The sequence below is a fragment of the Elgaria multicarinata genome, chromosome 13 (assembly GCF_023053635.1).
Source record: "Elgaria multicarinata webbii isolate HBS135686 ecotype San Diego chromosome 13, rElgMul1.1.pri, whole genome shotgun sequence".
Lineage (NCBI taxonomy): Eukaryota > Metazoa > Chordata > Lepidosauria > Squamata > Anguidae > Elgaria > Elgaria multicarinata.
The window spans coordinates 28,860,320-28,876,197 of NC_086183.1; the positions used below are offsets into that span (position 1 = coordinate 28,860,320).

The 15,878-nt window shown below is 51.8% G+C and overlaps 1 protein-coding gene across 1 annotated transcript in view; it reads left to right on the top strand.

Annotated features, from left to right (window-relative positions):
- Positions 1 to 2,058: 2,058 nt before the first annotated feature.
- The window catches only part of BCL3 (BCL3 transcription coactivator), a 31,114-nt gene continuing 17,294 nt past the window's right edge, over positions 2,059 to 15,878 (top strand). Inside the window, exons 1-4 of the mRNA XM_063140258.1 lie at positions 2,059 to 2,544; positions 2,701 to 2,929; positions 4,600 to 4,765; positions 9,326 to 9,434. Of these exons, the coding sequence (XP_062996328.1) occupies positions 2,482 to 2,544; positions 2,701 to 2,929; positions 4,600 to 4,765; positions 9,326 to 9,434 (567 nt within the window). The 5' untranslated portion in view covers positions 2,059 to 2,481. The remainder of the gene's footprint in view (positions 2,545 to 2,700; positions 2,930 to 4,599; positions 4,766 to 9,325; positions 9,435 to 15,878) is intronic.

Below are 15,878 nucleotides of genomic sequence, written 5' to 3' on the forward strand. Positions count from 1 at the left end.
CCAGTCAGCGTCAGGACGCACGAATGCTCCATGGGGAAAAAATGCCACCTCTGCACAGTGGCAAATAAATGAGACAAATGCTCCTGTGAAGCTACAATCAACCACCCAGAGAGGAGGCTACCCTCTCTGGGACTTTTATTGTTCTTACTTTTCTATCTCACCTTCTATCCTCTTGCAAGGATCCCAAAGCAGCTTACCTGGTCCTCTTCCTCCCCCATTTTATCCCACAACAACCACCTTGTGAGGTAGGCCAGACTGAGTCAGTGAGTGACCTAAAGTCCCCCAGCAAGCTTCATGGCCAAGTGTGGACTAGAACCCGGATCTCCTGAGTCCCTGTCCAACACCCTAACCCTACACCACACTGGATCTCCATACTATTGTGGCCACTTCGCCTCCCAATCAGCCGCTGCAGAGGTTTGGGTAATCCTGCTGCTCCGAGTGGGATTGGAACATGCTCCCATCAATCATGCCGCAAGGTAATGACAGGGCCATATGAGCCGCCTCTAGAGGAAGCTTCCTGGCGCACCCCTGCAGGAGTCAGTGTACTCCCACAGTTTCTCTTCCTGAATAAGCATCTTTAGCCATATTTCAAGTCGACTTTGAATTCCAATTAACCCTCTCGCATCCGAGCGGCTGCCTCTCCAGCTTCGGCCAGCAGGGGGCTTCGTGGCACAGCTCCGAGCGACCCCGCCTGCCCTTTCGTCCAGTTTTAGGGAAATCCCACTCGGTCCTCCCCTTCCTCCCTCCCTCCCCCTCCCCCTCGGCAAAGACACGTCACTAGCACGCCTAGTCAGCAGCTCGGAGCACCGTTGTATCTGGAAGGGGGAGCGAGTGAAGGAGAGAGAAAGAACCGGATGGGCCGGTTCCTACCTACCTCGGGCTCTTCCTGCCATCCTACGCTTCTGCCTTGCGGGTCAAAAAAAGGCGCAGGTTGCCAACTTTTCTCCTCCCTGGCCCTGCTGCTGCTCCTGCGCTTTTAACAGCCTGCCTGCCTGCCCTGGAGGGATCTAGCAGACGAAGCTTTTGCTGGCAGGGAGACAAACGGAAGTTTCACCTGGTAGCTTTCTGCGCGCCAGGTTGCTATTAAGGGCACTGCAAAAGAAAAAGAAAAGAAAAGAAAGTTGGCAACCCCGTTTTCTCACCTCGTAGCAACCTCAGACACTCGAGGTTTCAGCTGCAGTCGTAGGCACACGAACCAGAGAGTAAGTCGCGTTGGACGCCCGAGACTTTGTAGTTGTTCTATAGGATTGGGCTGCGCTGGGCTCCAACTCCTTTAAGAGCTTGCTAGCAGGCAGAATTTCAACAGGTGCGGCTCATTCCATCGCTACATATCGGCGGGGAAAGTTTTAACCCGCTAGGGGGAATGGACCGTCGGAGGGGTTGCCCCGGTGCTGCGCGCAATCCTAGCTCGGGGCCAAGGAAAGAGTTAACTGTCTCTCGAACGCGCCCTGCGGCTTCTTCTCCCTTCCCCTCTCGGGCATTTCCGTCCGGGAAAAGGGCCACTCCGGCGAAGCGCCGCCTCCAGCCGGTCTGGGAGCTGGCGATGCGCCCAGGGCGCACCTGGCACGGTTGGCAATGCGCCCTGGGCGCACGGAACGGGGCTGCCCTCGCCATCCTCCTCCTCCTCCTCCTGCAGCAGCGGCGGCTGCCGGGGAAGAGAGGCGCGGGAGGGGCTGGCGGCCAGGAGTGGGAGGGGCTGGAGGCGGAACTCCCCTAGGGAGGGGAGGCCGGTAAGGAGGCGTCTGTGAAAGTCCCTGCGCTTCAGCTGAGCGCAGGGGAAGTCCCGGCTTCTTTCCTCCTCTACCGCGGAGGGTGCGTGAGGCGGGTGTCACCGCCGCCGCCACCACTCGGGATTCACTCGTGGGCGCCCACGGGGCACTGAGGTCGCTGAGACCGACGCGTTTTGCAGAGGAGAAAGAAAGGAAAGACTTGGCAAACCCTGGAGCGAGGCGATCGGGTGGAATTGGTCTGGTGCCTCCCTTCCCAAGAAGCCATTCCAGGCACCGGGGAGACTGGGAGCTGCTTGCGGCGACGGCCCCGCACGCACAGCCACTCTCTGCCGCTCTCGGAAAGGACGAAGATGACGCCCCCGCCGCGGCTCTCCGCACCCTGTGCGGGAAGGACTCAGGTGTGATCACATGGCGCGTCGATGCTGGTAACCGGGAGAGAAATCGAAACCGGCCCTGGGGTGCTCGGACAGCCCGTGACACCGGTGCCCGGCTTCTCCCACGCCGAGAAACTTGGAGACCGCGTTGAAAGAGGAGGAGTTCTTTGGTGGGCTTGTTCAGAGCCAGAAGGGGGGGGGGAGGCTTTCGTTGATCAAGATGAGGAACCGAAGGTGACGGGGGCCCTGCCCTGCCCTCTCAGCACCAAGGGGAGCTGACTAGGTGGGCCACCCCGCACAGAGCTGGGGCTGCAGGAGCCGGGAGAAAGCTCGGCCTGGCGGCCCGTCCGTTTGGGTGGCGAGAAGGACCCGGCAACATGGCAGGGGAGCTACCTGTGGACTTGAGGACCTGGCGGAAGGGCGGTGGCCCAGGCAGATGGGTCACGTCTGATGGAGAGGCGGCGGCGGCTGGCTTTGGAAGGCAGTCGCCTCAGAGCGAGGCCCCACTGGCACCCAGGCACAAGCCGGAGGAAGCACCGAGTTCCGTCTGCCCGGGTGCCGTCCCGCCGGGAATGCGGAGTGCAGCTTCCCCCCAGGAGGGGCTGGAGGGGGAGAAGAAGGCGGAGACCTCCTTGCCCCTGCGGAAACGCCGCTACTGCGCTCCAGAGGGGGCAGGTGGGGGCGCACAGGGGGCGCTGGCTGGCAAGGTCCCCAAGACGGAGAACGGCCAAGGGGAGACCGGACTGTGGGCTTCCCACTCCAATGGCTACTGCTCCCATTATATCCCGGTTAGCTATTCCAGTTTGCCAGCTGCGTATTATCCAGGTAAGGATGCCAGCACCCACTTACCCAGCAGGGGGGCCTTTCTTATCCTCCCCCTTCCCTAATTTTCATTCCCCCCCTCCATGGGGAAGAACCCCATAGCATTTCCCTGCCAAATTCCTTCCCAGCAACCACCTTCACCTTTACAGAATGTCATTTTCTACACCAGCTGTCCTCAATCCGCTCAACCCCAGATGTGTTGGACTGCAACTCCCATCATCCACGCTGGACGATGAGAGTTGCGATCTGACTCACCTGGAGTGCGGGGGAGGTTGGAGGAAGCTGATTTTCAAGCACCCCATTTTTGATCGAGGGAGGCTGTTTACAACCCACCCACCCCCGGGGGGGGGATCTTAGGAGGAGACCTTGGGCTCCCAGAAGATAAAAAAAGACCCCTTGGCCAGCTGCAGGGGGTCAAGAAGAAGGAGCCCTTCAGCAAGGAGGAAATGATGCTGGCCGTGAGATACCTCTGCAAGGCCCATAGGGTGGATACCTGTGAAACTGGCAGATGGAAAGGTTGATGGTTGTGTCATTTCAGCCCCCAAACTCTTAAAGTCTTCATAGCCAAGTTGCTGTTTCCTCATCCCAGGCCCCCACCTGCAATGTGTTACTAGATGCTATTTTACCAGATGGTTGCAAGTTCTGAGATAATGTATGCAGAACATTTTTCAGTACTCACACACACACAATGTGCTACGTAAATGCATTATTATTATTATTATTATTATTATTATTTGTTACCGAACCAACCAGCAACGCAAAGATGATGCAAGTGCACCGAACTCTTTGTCAGGCTTGACTCCAACCCGGTAATGTGGTAGACTGAAGCCCTTGCCTCAAACGGAGGGATTTGGGGCGCCATTGGAGAGCGACGAGGTTGGTCAGAACTAATGCTGCCCCTCGGACCCAAACTCTCCCGGCATCGTGGCATCAGGAGCAGCACCTGTAAGGTGACTCCAGGTCTGCAGGAGACTCCTAGCACTGGTGCCATCTTGGACAGGTCTTTTACTTATTTTAACCCCAATAGTAAATAAGCCAAGGCTGAACCAAGTGGAAAACAGGGCTTAACTCCAGCCTGAGTTGGAGCAGAAATGAATTTTGGAGCCACACTGCGCAGGGCAGGTATCCTTGAGCGAAGTACTTTTATACAAACATAGTTTTCTGGCCTCCTTAACCAGTGTGAATGCATTTCAGCTTTTTATTTTAGTGTGAGTGCCCTTTAGGGAGGTTTTATATATCACACCACATCAACAGGAGTGCCTGTAATTCTGATTATCATGAGGTGTAAAACACACATGCAAATACATCCCACAGATAGTCTTTCTCCTCTGACTTATCATTGGCTTACTGAGCTCCTAGGTCAGCCTTCTCCAAGACAGTGCCTTCTGGGTGTGTTGGGCTACCACACCCAGTATCCTCAGCAGGCTGTGGGTGATGGGAATTGTAGCCAGATTGTGGCAGTCTGTCATAGCTTGATAAAGACAAGCAGGATAGGACACTTTGAAAACGGTTTAAAAACTGTCTGTGGAGTGTGTCCTGAGACCCAACAGTTGTCACTACTGTTATAAACCATTTTAAAGCAGTAGTGTAGATCCTGCCCTGGACTTGGCTTTGCTTCTCACTGCAAACTGTTCAAGCTTCCTCTCTCTTTTTCTCTCCCCTTTCTGTCTCAGGCCTGGCTGCCCCCTTCCTGAGCCCTGAGCTGTCTCCTCTTTTGCACCCCGTGACCCCGCACTCGTTGGTGGGGGTCCCCACTTGTTACTCCCTGCATTGCCCGGTCGAGGCCCAGTGGGCCTTGGACATTGCCACGGCAACCAGACAAGATGAAGATGGAGACACGTAAGGCGGGGGGCTTCTTTGGGCAGTGTGATGGAGGGGGGAGGCAGCACCCCTGGAAAAGTGGGTTTGGGGAAGGGGGAGGGAGGGCTTTGTTTTAGAAGGGCAATTATGAGAGGAGGTCTGTATGTATGAGAGAGAGAGAGAGAATTCTTATGGTCAAGAGGCAATCTGCACATGCTCAGTGGCCCTTTTTAAACTTCTCCTTCCCCAAAGATGAGAGTTTCCTGGCACAGAGGGCAAATTCTAGGGCTAAGTCCTGCAATGGGAACGGAGTCACATGCACCTCTGGCTAAGATGGCCAGGTATTTACTCAGCACAATGGGGTGAAGCTGAACAGGGTGGAGTGGCAGCATTTGGGGAGGCTGGGGTGGGCTGGGGGAAGAGGGGCAATTGCCCCTCCCACCCCACCCCCCTTGTAACAGCCCTGGTGTAATCGTTCTTCAGTAGTACCTGTATCTCTAGGCTGTTCTGGAGACAAAAGCTGGAATAATAATCAGTTCCTGGCAAAGAGAGAGCAGTTGCTGGGAGCAAAGGGCTGGGGTGGGTGGGGGCGGGGGTCTAGCCGGGGGGTCTTCCCCCTGGTCTCAGAGCCTGGCAGTTAGGACATGGCATGCAGGAGAAGGGCTGAGCCTTCTCCAGCCCATTGCTTCTTCCCTGGAAACACCACAGCCTCAGTGGGAGCGTTGCTGTAATCTGTAAAATGGGCCCATGCACCCGCTGCACGTGCCACGAACTCAAAAGCCCTTTCATTTGAAAAAGTTTGGGGAGGGAGGAAGCAGGACTGTTTCTGCCCAGCACTGACAACGTGGCTGAAAAGAGGGAAAGAATGGCAACAAACGCTCTTAAAATACACGGGGCGTTGGTGATCTTTGGAGAAGATGACCCATTGAAATCCATGGGACATAAATGAGTTCCTGGCTCACCAAAGTCCCTTTGATTTTAAAGCCCTTTAAAAGGGACCCGGCACGTTCCCAGACAAGTGGTCTATCCATGGCTGTTGGCCCTGGGGCTAAGTAGAACCTCCCCATTCAAGAGCAGTCTACCAGAGACAAACAGGGGATTCCCACCGCTTCCACGTCCTGGATGTGACCTCCCTGAGGGGGTGGGGGTGGGATGGAAAAGCGTGGACCAGCCTCGAATCTCCACACCGCCAGCTCTCGCTCTGACGTCCTTCGGTGTGTTGTTTTCTCTCCTTGCTTCCGCCCCGGGGCCATTTGGAGCAGAACGCGTTTCTTCTTCTTCTTCTGTTGTCACTCTGAGAGCAGTTCCTGCTGCTCTTTCATCGGAGCCAACTTGGGCTGTGAGGGGAATCCCCTCGCCGCAGTGCAACTGAGCCCTCCCCCCTCCCCCCCCCCACATACACACACTCCCCGTCCACTCCTCCCCGCCTGCTGATGCTTTCCTCACCCCACGTCACTCTTGGCGGTTCTGCCCCTTTACTGGAATGGGGCAAAGGGAAGCTGTGAACCGTTGCCTGGCCCTGGAGGGGGGTTGAGGGGGGGGAGAGAGAGAGCACAGGCTCCCTGCCCTCTTCCTCCCCCACCCCCCTCCGAGTCTTTCCATATCCCCCTGAAGTCCCAAATGGGGCCCTTTTCAGGGCACTGCCCAGAGAGAAGTCCGCAGCCTCCTGCCAGAACTGTTCGAGGGAGCTCTGAGGACGCCGAAGTTTCCTTGCCAAAGTTTCTCTTTGGGGAGCCAGCTTTTGTGCCGCTCTAAGGAAGTCGCAGGGCTGGGGGCAACTGCGGTGAGACAGGAAGTGAAGGTCACGGCAGAGCCGGCTGTTCTTACGGGAAGGCTGGGCCCCGGGAGCCCTTCCCTCGGCTGCGGGTTCAGCCCTGAGACGATAAGGCGGTTTCGTTTTATGGTAAACGGGGAGGCAGAACATTTCTGCGAAATCATATGGAGTTGGATACGGTATTGTTTGACTTGGGGTGGGGCAGATAGGCATGGCGAGGAGGGGGAAAGAGTGAAACAGGCTGCAGACAGGGGGTCACCCCTCCACCCCCTCCTGGACTTCTGAATTGTTATTATTATCACATTTCTAGTCTTGCAAGAAACCCAAGCCTGCTTACACGGTCCTCCTCCTCCCCATTTTATCCTCACGACAACCCTGAAAGGTAGGCTAGGCTGACAGTTGTGGAAAAAGAGGGGGAAAGCACCACAAAAAGGCTATGAGAGAAAGAGGCGACTAGCTCTGGTGCTATAAAATGTCAAAAGAGGTTTCTTTATTTTTCTTATCCGAAATATATTTTAAAAAATTAAAAAAACTTTCAACCAAACTTGTACAAACGCTCAACGTTTCGGATCTGGCGATCCTTCGTCAGGAGCTGTACAAAGAAATGAATTATTTTTTGAAGTAATTATAAATTTGAAGCCTTATAGATATTTTTTACAAGACCGCAGTTGTGTTCATTCTGTCTCTGTCAGCAGTCAAAACTGTTCTGTGTTAAGACTTTCATAACAGGGGTTATTTACCTTTCCTGATTGTAAAAAAACACCATTATATATATATACACGCAATGGTGGTTTTTTACAATCAGGAAAGATAAATAATTCATTTCGTTGGACAGCTCCTGACGAAGGATCTCCAGATCCAAACATTGAGTGTTGTACAAGTTAGGTTGAAAGTGGCTCGGGTCCAGGTTATCTGAAAGAACGTATTCTCCCTTAAGAGCCTGCCCGTGCTTTAAGATCTTCTGGAGAAGCCCTTCTTTCAGTCCCACCATCTTCACAGGTGCGCTTGGTGGGAACATGGGAGAGGGCCTTCTCGGTGGCTGCTCCGGTGCTCTGGAACTCTCTTCCCGGGGAAGCTAGGCTGGCTCCCTCCTTGATGGGCTTTCGGAAGCAGGCAAAAACTTTTTTGTTCCAGCAGGCCTTTGGAGAATAATCTGGCCCTCCATCTATGTAAATGTCTTATAATTTTGTTGTGTATTTTAAGCGTTTATGGTTTTGTTCCCCCCACCCCCAATGTATGTTTTAAACTTTGTAAGGCCGCCTTGAGGCCCAGCATTGGGCAAAAGGCGGGATACAAATAAATATAATAATAATAATAATAATAATAATAATAATAATAATAATAATGACATTTCATAGCACCAGAGCTAGTAGCTTCTTTTTCTCATAGGCTAGGCTGAGAGCCAGTGACTGGCTCAGAGTTCCCCAGTGAGCTTCATGGCCGAGTGGGGACTAGAACCCAGATCTCCTGATGCCCGGGCCAATACTCCAACCACTGCACCATGCTGGCTTCCGTTATATGGAAGATAATCATTAGGAGGATGTGGATGAATGCTTTGGTGCACTAGAGGTACTGTGAGGTCGTGTGAGCAATTCAGCGTGAGTGGGGATCCTGCAGTAATCAGGATTATCCACCTATCACGTGGAAGAGCATTACACACCCCTAGGTCGGTGCACCCATAGAGTCTCTTTTTGGGGCCAATATGGCCAGAGCCTAGGCTGCACACACGCACCCTTTAACGTGTGACGAGACTCGGCTGCTTCCCACTTGCATGGTCCACCTTGGCACCTGGTTTTAAGGATTACTCCCACGTGACCAGTATATCGTGCTTTTCTTCCATAATGGAACCTGGGGGCCAGGAGAGCATCCCAGGTTCCTTAGGCAGTCACCCATCCCGGCACTGATCTGACCCACACCTGCTTAGCTTCAGGAAGCTTGTTGTCTCTTTTGCTTCCTGACCAGATCCTGAAACTGTCATCAGTTTGGCATGTGGTCCATGTCCACGACACATTGCAGGGTGACATCAGCGCGCCAAAGATAAAATCCCTGAGCCAAGGCATTTGCGGTCTAAAATTTGATGAGTAAGGCTGGAAGGAAAGGATAATTATCTATTATTATATTATTATTTATTGCATTTGTATACCGCCCCATAGCCGGAGCTCTCTGGGCAGTTTGCGTAAGATAAAAACACTTAAAAACAATATACAAAAATTAAAAACCACAAAAACATGCAAAATGCACATATGTTTAAAACCACTATAACAACTTTACAATCAATGAGTCAAAAATAATAAAAGGAGAAGGGAACAAGGCAGGGATTCCACTGGTCTCCTTGCCACGATGCCACCAGCGGCCACCCCTTCTTCTGCAAACCCTCCCATGTCCTGTATGACCAACACAAAGAATTCCTTTCTTTTGCTCTCCTGCGTGAACTTAGGAGAAACGGTTTCTGCCTCTGCGTTGGATTTTTGCAGAAGGCAGCAGGGCGCATAACAAAGGCACAGAGGGGAACACCCCGTCTCTTCCCTGCCCCCCTCCCCGTCCTCTGAATGTTCCACAAGGCTCAGGGGAAGGGGTGGCAGTAGACAGAGAGAGCCACAAATCTAGTGGCTGGCCATTAAGCCAAGCAGAAATGTGTGGGCCTCCTGCAGGGTTGCAAGGCGTTACAATGGATGAAAATGTACTCATGGGATTCCTTCTGGATTGACTGAGGACGAGCGGCTGCAGTTTGGGAGGTGTTTGCGAGAGCTGGAGGAGGTGCAGCACCAATCTTGCAGAGTCGCTCTTCGGCTTGTTGACGGCCCCGTTTCTCTGCCCCGTTCTAGGCCCCTCCACATAGCTGTGGTCCAGGGCAACGTGCCGGTTGCCCAGCGTTTGATTCTTCTCTTCCATCAGGGACAGCGAGACCTGGACATCTTCAACAACCTGCGGCAGGTAAGCATGAGTGACAGGGAGGGCCATGGCAGGGGGTGGGTGCTCGGGGACTGCAGGTCGGGCTGTCGAAAATCGTTACACGGTGGCAGAAGGGATCTTCGTTCCCCGTCTGATGGGGTCCTTCAGGATCCCCCTGAAGCACCGAACTGGGGGTTCCAGGAATCTCACGGGCAAGGTGTGATGGTGATACTGCCTGTTGTTTGTCCCCTGAAATTCAGAGGTATACTGCCTCTGGATATGGATGCTCTTTTTAGCTATGGTGGCTGAGTGGAGTCGGAGGAAGGGAGAGTGAGGCCACTAATTTTAGGTGTTGTGAACGGGTGGTAAATCATTATATTTAATGTATGAGTAGTCTGTTTTTATTGCTGGAGGGGGAAACACCCATGGGATTTCCTGCCTCAAGTGCCAAAGAAAGTTGAGCGGCTTAGGGTACAGTGTTCCTTGTCGCGGGACGGGAGGGGCAACTGCTCTGCCTCAGGCAGCAAAACAACTTGGCTCAGCCCTCCTTGGGAGCTTCCTCCGCCTAGATGTTCACAGCTTGGGGGGCAGTGAACCCCTCTCTCAAGCCATGGGGAGCTGCTTTTTCCCGCGCCAGGTCCAGCTGCCTCGGTGTCGTCTGCACTGACTGGCAGCAGCTCTCCGGGGGTTTCAGCAAAGGGTCCGGGGTTTTTTCCCAGCCCTACCTGGAGGTGCTGAGATGGAACCTGGCACCTGCCGCATGCAAAGCCGGTAGGCCTTCCTGCTGTGCCCGTTGGAGGGGAAAGTGGACTCTGAAGGAGTACAGGCCCTGGAGAAGCGGCTCACTTCCCATTTTTTAATTGCAAGGGTTGCACGACAGGTTTTTATGTCCCGGCATGACTCCAGGAGAGAATGAGAGAAGGAGAGAAAAGAATTTTTTTTTTTTTAAAGAAACACACACACACACACACACACACACTCAGTAGTACTAGTAGCAGTTGGTTCAAACAGCACGTAGATTGACGACAATCCCTTTATAGGCCGAGTGGCTTTCAGACTCCGTTCCAGGAAATCCTGAATTTCCCTGGAAGTTAGTCCGGGTTCCCTGAATCATTGGGAAGGGTGGATGAGCTTCCCTGGAAGACGACTTGTGCAATGCTACCAACCTTTTCCCTGCAATCTGCAACCAGGGAGGAGCAATGGGTGTGCTCCAAAGGCGGAAGATAGATGGAATATCTACCAGTAAACTGCTGGGTGATTAGCAGGAGATTATTGAATGATCGCAACACCACCAAGACGTGGTTCCCCGCCCCCCCAATTCCCATTTCGAAATTAAGCTGTTTCTGCTTTCCTCAGTCTGGTGCCCTCCAGATGTGGTGGACTGCAGCTCTCATCCTTCCCAGACCACATGGCCATTGGGGATGATGGGCATTGCAGTCCAGCACACATCTGAAAGGCACAAGGTTGGGGATGGCCAGCATGTTGGTTTCCCTGATTTCTGCTAGTGCAGATTCAGATTCCGGCTTTGCATATGCAAGTCAACCCAGTGGGGTGTGGTAGGAGATTGGCTCTGTTTGCATCTAGCTCAGCTAAACCCCCAGCGATTAATTTTTTGTATCTGGTTCTGCTTGGTGGACTTCAGGGATCTACTACAAATGCATATTAGATCCCTCAAGCCTGACATCTGCCCACGCCTGTTCTAGGGCAGGCTTTCGGTTCACACGGGGTCATGGTGAGGCCTGGTTTGGAAGGAATGCACATTTTTCAGTGCACATTTCCCAGAATCCTTTGCTCCACGTGAAGATGGTTTAGTGGCAGAACACACAGGGGTTCTTCCGCCGGCTGATTGCGAGGGGAAGGAGTTCCGTCAAGGCCTGCACATTCGAGAATTGCAATGAAACACACCCAAACCCTTCTGCCTGTCCTCATCACTGAAATTGTGCACATCCTTCAAATCTTTTCAAACATGGAGGCGGTGGGGAAGTGGGAAGGCCACCTTCAGCTTTTGGAATTGAGCACAGTAATCAGTTTCCTAAAAATGGATTCTGTTGGTTTTTGGTTTTTAAAAACAAGTTTGCAGCCCTCATGGCTGAGAAGATAAGCTTAACTGTGTGCAGGCGATGCCTGCTGCAACCTCATTGGGAGGGAGAGTGTGTTAAGGCATTGGTATTTCGCTTCGCTCCTTGGTCCTCCCCACAAACACTGAAAGCAAAACTGGAATAATGCAAAATAAGCACATCTAAGCAAATGGGCTTCATTTCCATAATGCACAGCGGTTGCAGAATTCCGTAGAAATTTGATTTTTAAAAAACACACAGAACCAACACAAATGCAAATTGTGAAGCAAGCACTTGCCAGAGCAGAGAGAGAGGAACTCAAAAAAAGGTTTTCTCTCATCTTGGGAAGGAACGGGACGCTTCAGCCATATGCAGCAACTGGCAAATAGAGGGAGAAAACGTGGAGGCAGTGACAGACTTTGTATTTCTGGGCGCAAAGATTACTGCAGACGCTGACTGCAGCCAGGAAATCAGAAGACGTTTACTTCTTGGGAGGAGAGCAATGACAAATCTTGATAAAATAGTTAAGTGCAGAGACACCACACTGACAACAAAGGTCCGCATAGTTAAAGCAATGGTATTCCCCGTAGTAACCTATGGCTGCGAGAGCTGGACCATAAGGAAAGCTGAGCGAAGGAAGATAGACGCTTTTGAACTGTGGTGTTGGAGGGAAATTCTGAGAGTGCCTTGGACTGCAAGAAGATCAAACCAGTCCATACTCCAGGAAATAAAGCCAGACTGCTCACTCGAGGGAATGGTATTAAAGGCAAAACTGAAGTACTTTGGCCACATAATGAGAAGACAGGACAGCCTGGAGAAGAGGCTGATGCTAGGGAAAGTGGAAGGCAAAAGGAAGAGGGGCCGACCAAGGGCAAGATGGAGGGAGGATATTCTGGAGGTGACAGACTTGACCTTGGGGGAGCTAAAGGTGGCGACGGCCGACAGAAAGCTCTGGCGTGGGCTGGTCCATGAAGTCACAAAGAGTTGGAAGCGACTGAACGAATAAACAACAAACAAAAATCCTGATTTACGCCCCCTTTTAAACAGGAAATGCTCTTTGGGGAGGATGAGATTGGGAATGAGAGGAGGTGGGGGGGAACCCTTTGCCTGCCTCCTGTTCCTCCTCTCAGCCCTTCCAAAGCCGCTTTTCCTGTTTAAAACGGCAGCTGACCGTGAGGGTTAAGAACATAAGCAGAGCCCTGCTGGATCAGACCGAGGGTCCGTCTAGTCCAGCGCTCCGTTCCCACAGTGGCCAACCAGCTGTTGACCAGCGACCAACAAGGCAGGACATGGTGCACCATGTCCCCCAGCAACTGGTGTACCCAGGCTTCTGCCTCGGATACTGAAGATAGTTTTGCTACAAGCATTTCGAAGGGCGTAAGAATAGCCCTGCTGGATTGGGTTCCTTCCTGAGATGAGAGAAAACCTTGCTTGAAGGTTGGTGTTTCCAAACTTGCAAGCGGAGGGCAAGGGAGGTGGGGGGGGATTGCAGCTTAGCAGCCGAACTGAAGCCTTTTGGCGTAGACGGGACTCTTGAGCCACAAGCCGAAGGGAGACGCTCCCAAAGCCTGTGGCTTTTGGCAGCTGGTGGTAGAGAGGGAAAGAGAGATGGGTGGATTCCCGGCAGTCTCTTGGGCCCGCGTCACTCCCTCCCAAGGGACTTTCCCTAGCCCCAGTTGGTGGCAAGCCCCGGGCCACTTCCCCAATGCCTTACTCAAGAGCAACTGCTCTCCATGGTCAGCGGCACTGACTCAGAACAGCAGGAACGACGGGTGAGACAGGAGGAAATGGAGGTGACTTGTTTGTTTGTGTAACATATTAGGGCAATGAGCCGAACAAAAGCAGCTTGCAGTTAAAAACGATTAAAACAAAATAGTCAAATGTTATAAAAGCAGCATCAGATGAGAAACATCAATAGAGGAAGCAACAATAACATCAGTAAAAAAAAGCCAGGTGCAATGAATAAAAAGGGCCACAAGGCAGGAGCCAAGGCAGGAGTTCTCGGGGGAGGGATTGCAGAAATGTGGGGCCACCACTGAAAAGGACCTCTCCCTGAAAGCTAGCGGTCTTAGTGCTGGGCTGCAGAGAAGGCGCTCTGTGGGTGATTTTTCACCCCGGGGCAGATTCATATGAGGTGCTGCTGTAAGGATGTGTGAATCAGCGACAATGTGATCTTGCCAAAGTTCTCTGATTTCCATCTTGAAGCTCATTCCGTATCGAGACTGTAAGCTTGGTTTGTTCGTCCTTTCTGCAGGAAAAATCCATGTGTGTTTTTATGCGTTTTATATCCTGGAGAAGTATGCATTTTCTCCCGTTGATTAAAGTGTGTTTGTACGGATGATTCAAACATATGCGTGTTGTCAGACGCAGCAACAACAACAAATAAAAATTCCCCGATCTGCAAATCACATTGCAAGCGTGGAATCGTACAGACTTTGACAGCAGATTGTGTCGGAGTCCGTGTTCAGTCCAGAAGCGCGATGAAAAACAAACTGAAATGAATTTCTCATATGTCTCTATAATGGAGATAGGTGGTCTTTCAAAGAATTTGATCATAGAATCATAGAATAGCAGAGTTGGAAGAGGCCTACAAGGCCATCGAGTCCAACCCCCTGCTCAATGCAGGAATCCACCCTAAAGCATCCCCAACAGATGGTTGTCCAGCTGCCTCTTGAAGGCCTCTAGTGTGGGAGAGCCCACGACCTCCCTAGGTCACTGATCCCAAACTGTTCAGGGCTTTAAAGGGTTAGTATTAGAGAGCGGGGGAGCGGGGGTGAAGAGAACGTGAAAAAAAGAGAGAGAGAGAGAACCAGACAGAGTGGTGCAATGTCTGTGAAGCTTTCAAGCTGTTGCAGAACCACTTTCGCTTTCTTATCCTCCTGCCAGCCTATGAATGAGGCCCAAGTATCTCGTAACTGTAAGAGAAGACATGGGCCTTACTCAGGCACTGATGGGCAGGTATCCAAGTTGCAGAGGTGCTTCCACAATAGACAGGAAGCTGGAATTTGGTACCCATTTACTCCAAGACAGTGGCTGGGAGTGAGACATGTGGTTTTCCGAATGTTGTCAGGCCCAACTCCCATCATCCCCGACTGGCTTGGCTGGCTAGGGGTGATGGAAAAATGCAGTCCTCCAACATCTGGAGGACCACATGTTTGCCACCACCTCTCCAAGGTGAGCCTTTCTAGCAAAGTCTCAAAATCCGACTTTTAAAAACATATATTTTGCTTCAAAGTCACACTTCTGATTTTTTTTTTAATTGATTTATTCTCCTAGATTTATATCCTGCTCTTCCCCTAAAATTAGTGCTTGGCAATAAGATACAGACAATGTAGCATTATAATTGAAAATTAACATCACATCTGTTAAGAAAAAGAAAGAAGTGAACAGCACCTACCAGGCTAAAGGCTACGACTGCCACAAGGCAGCTTAAAAATCCAAAATCTGCCTGAATAAAAATGTCTTTGGCTGCCAACAGGAGAACAATACGATGGCAGTCAAGTACATAAATCTGGGAGGAAAGCGGTCATCTGTGTTACAGAACGGACAGAATGTGGGAGTTCTCTGTTCACACCCATTCATACCCCTCAGAGTGTAAGGATGGAGATTTCCAGTGGCAGCCAGGAACACGTCTGCTGGCTAAGGCCATTTCTACACCAGCCCGAAAATGCGGCTGGTCATGGCCGAGTCCCTGTGCGTCCAAATAACGCACAGGGACTCCCGGGGGCAGCGGGGATGAGTGCGGGTTTTCCCAGGGATAAATCATCCCTGGGAAAATCCGATTCTTCCCGTGGTCTCAGGATCGTCGCGAGACCGCAGGAGGTGCGGCCACCCGTCCCGGCTTCTTCCCTCCTCCCCACAAGTAGCAGGGAACAGTAGAGGGAACCAGGCCTGGAAGAATCGGGTGAGGGGGAGCGTGGTTGGTGCTTTAAAAAAAAAGAAGAAGAAGAAGCTCACTTTTTGTTGGAGTGCACTTACTCTCAGCTCCTTTAAAAGGAATTTTTAAAAATGGCGGACGTGGCACCCTCCTTCCTGGGATGTCGCGCCTGCATGTAGACTAAGGGGAGGATCTCGCGAACAGGATCTCACAAGATCCTCCCTTCTCCGTGCCTCCCTCTACACTGGGCTGGTGTAGAAATGGCCTAAGTGTCTGTTTCACGCTAGTAAATTCATCTTACATTCCAGCGGCCATAGATGTAGTTCCCTGGCTACTACAGGAGATCCTTTAAACTGGAAATGCCAGGAACTGAACCTGGGCTTTTGAGCCGATCATGAAGGCAACTTGCTTTGCCTTTTATCCCCTCTGCCCATAATTTTGCTTTCTTCTGTGTTTCTGCTTAGGCATAGCTAGGTGGATCTTGTTCTACGATTTGTCCTTAACACCAACATTTTCTATTTATTAAAATTTTATTACCCTCACCTTAAGAAG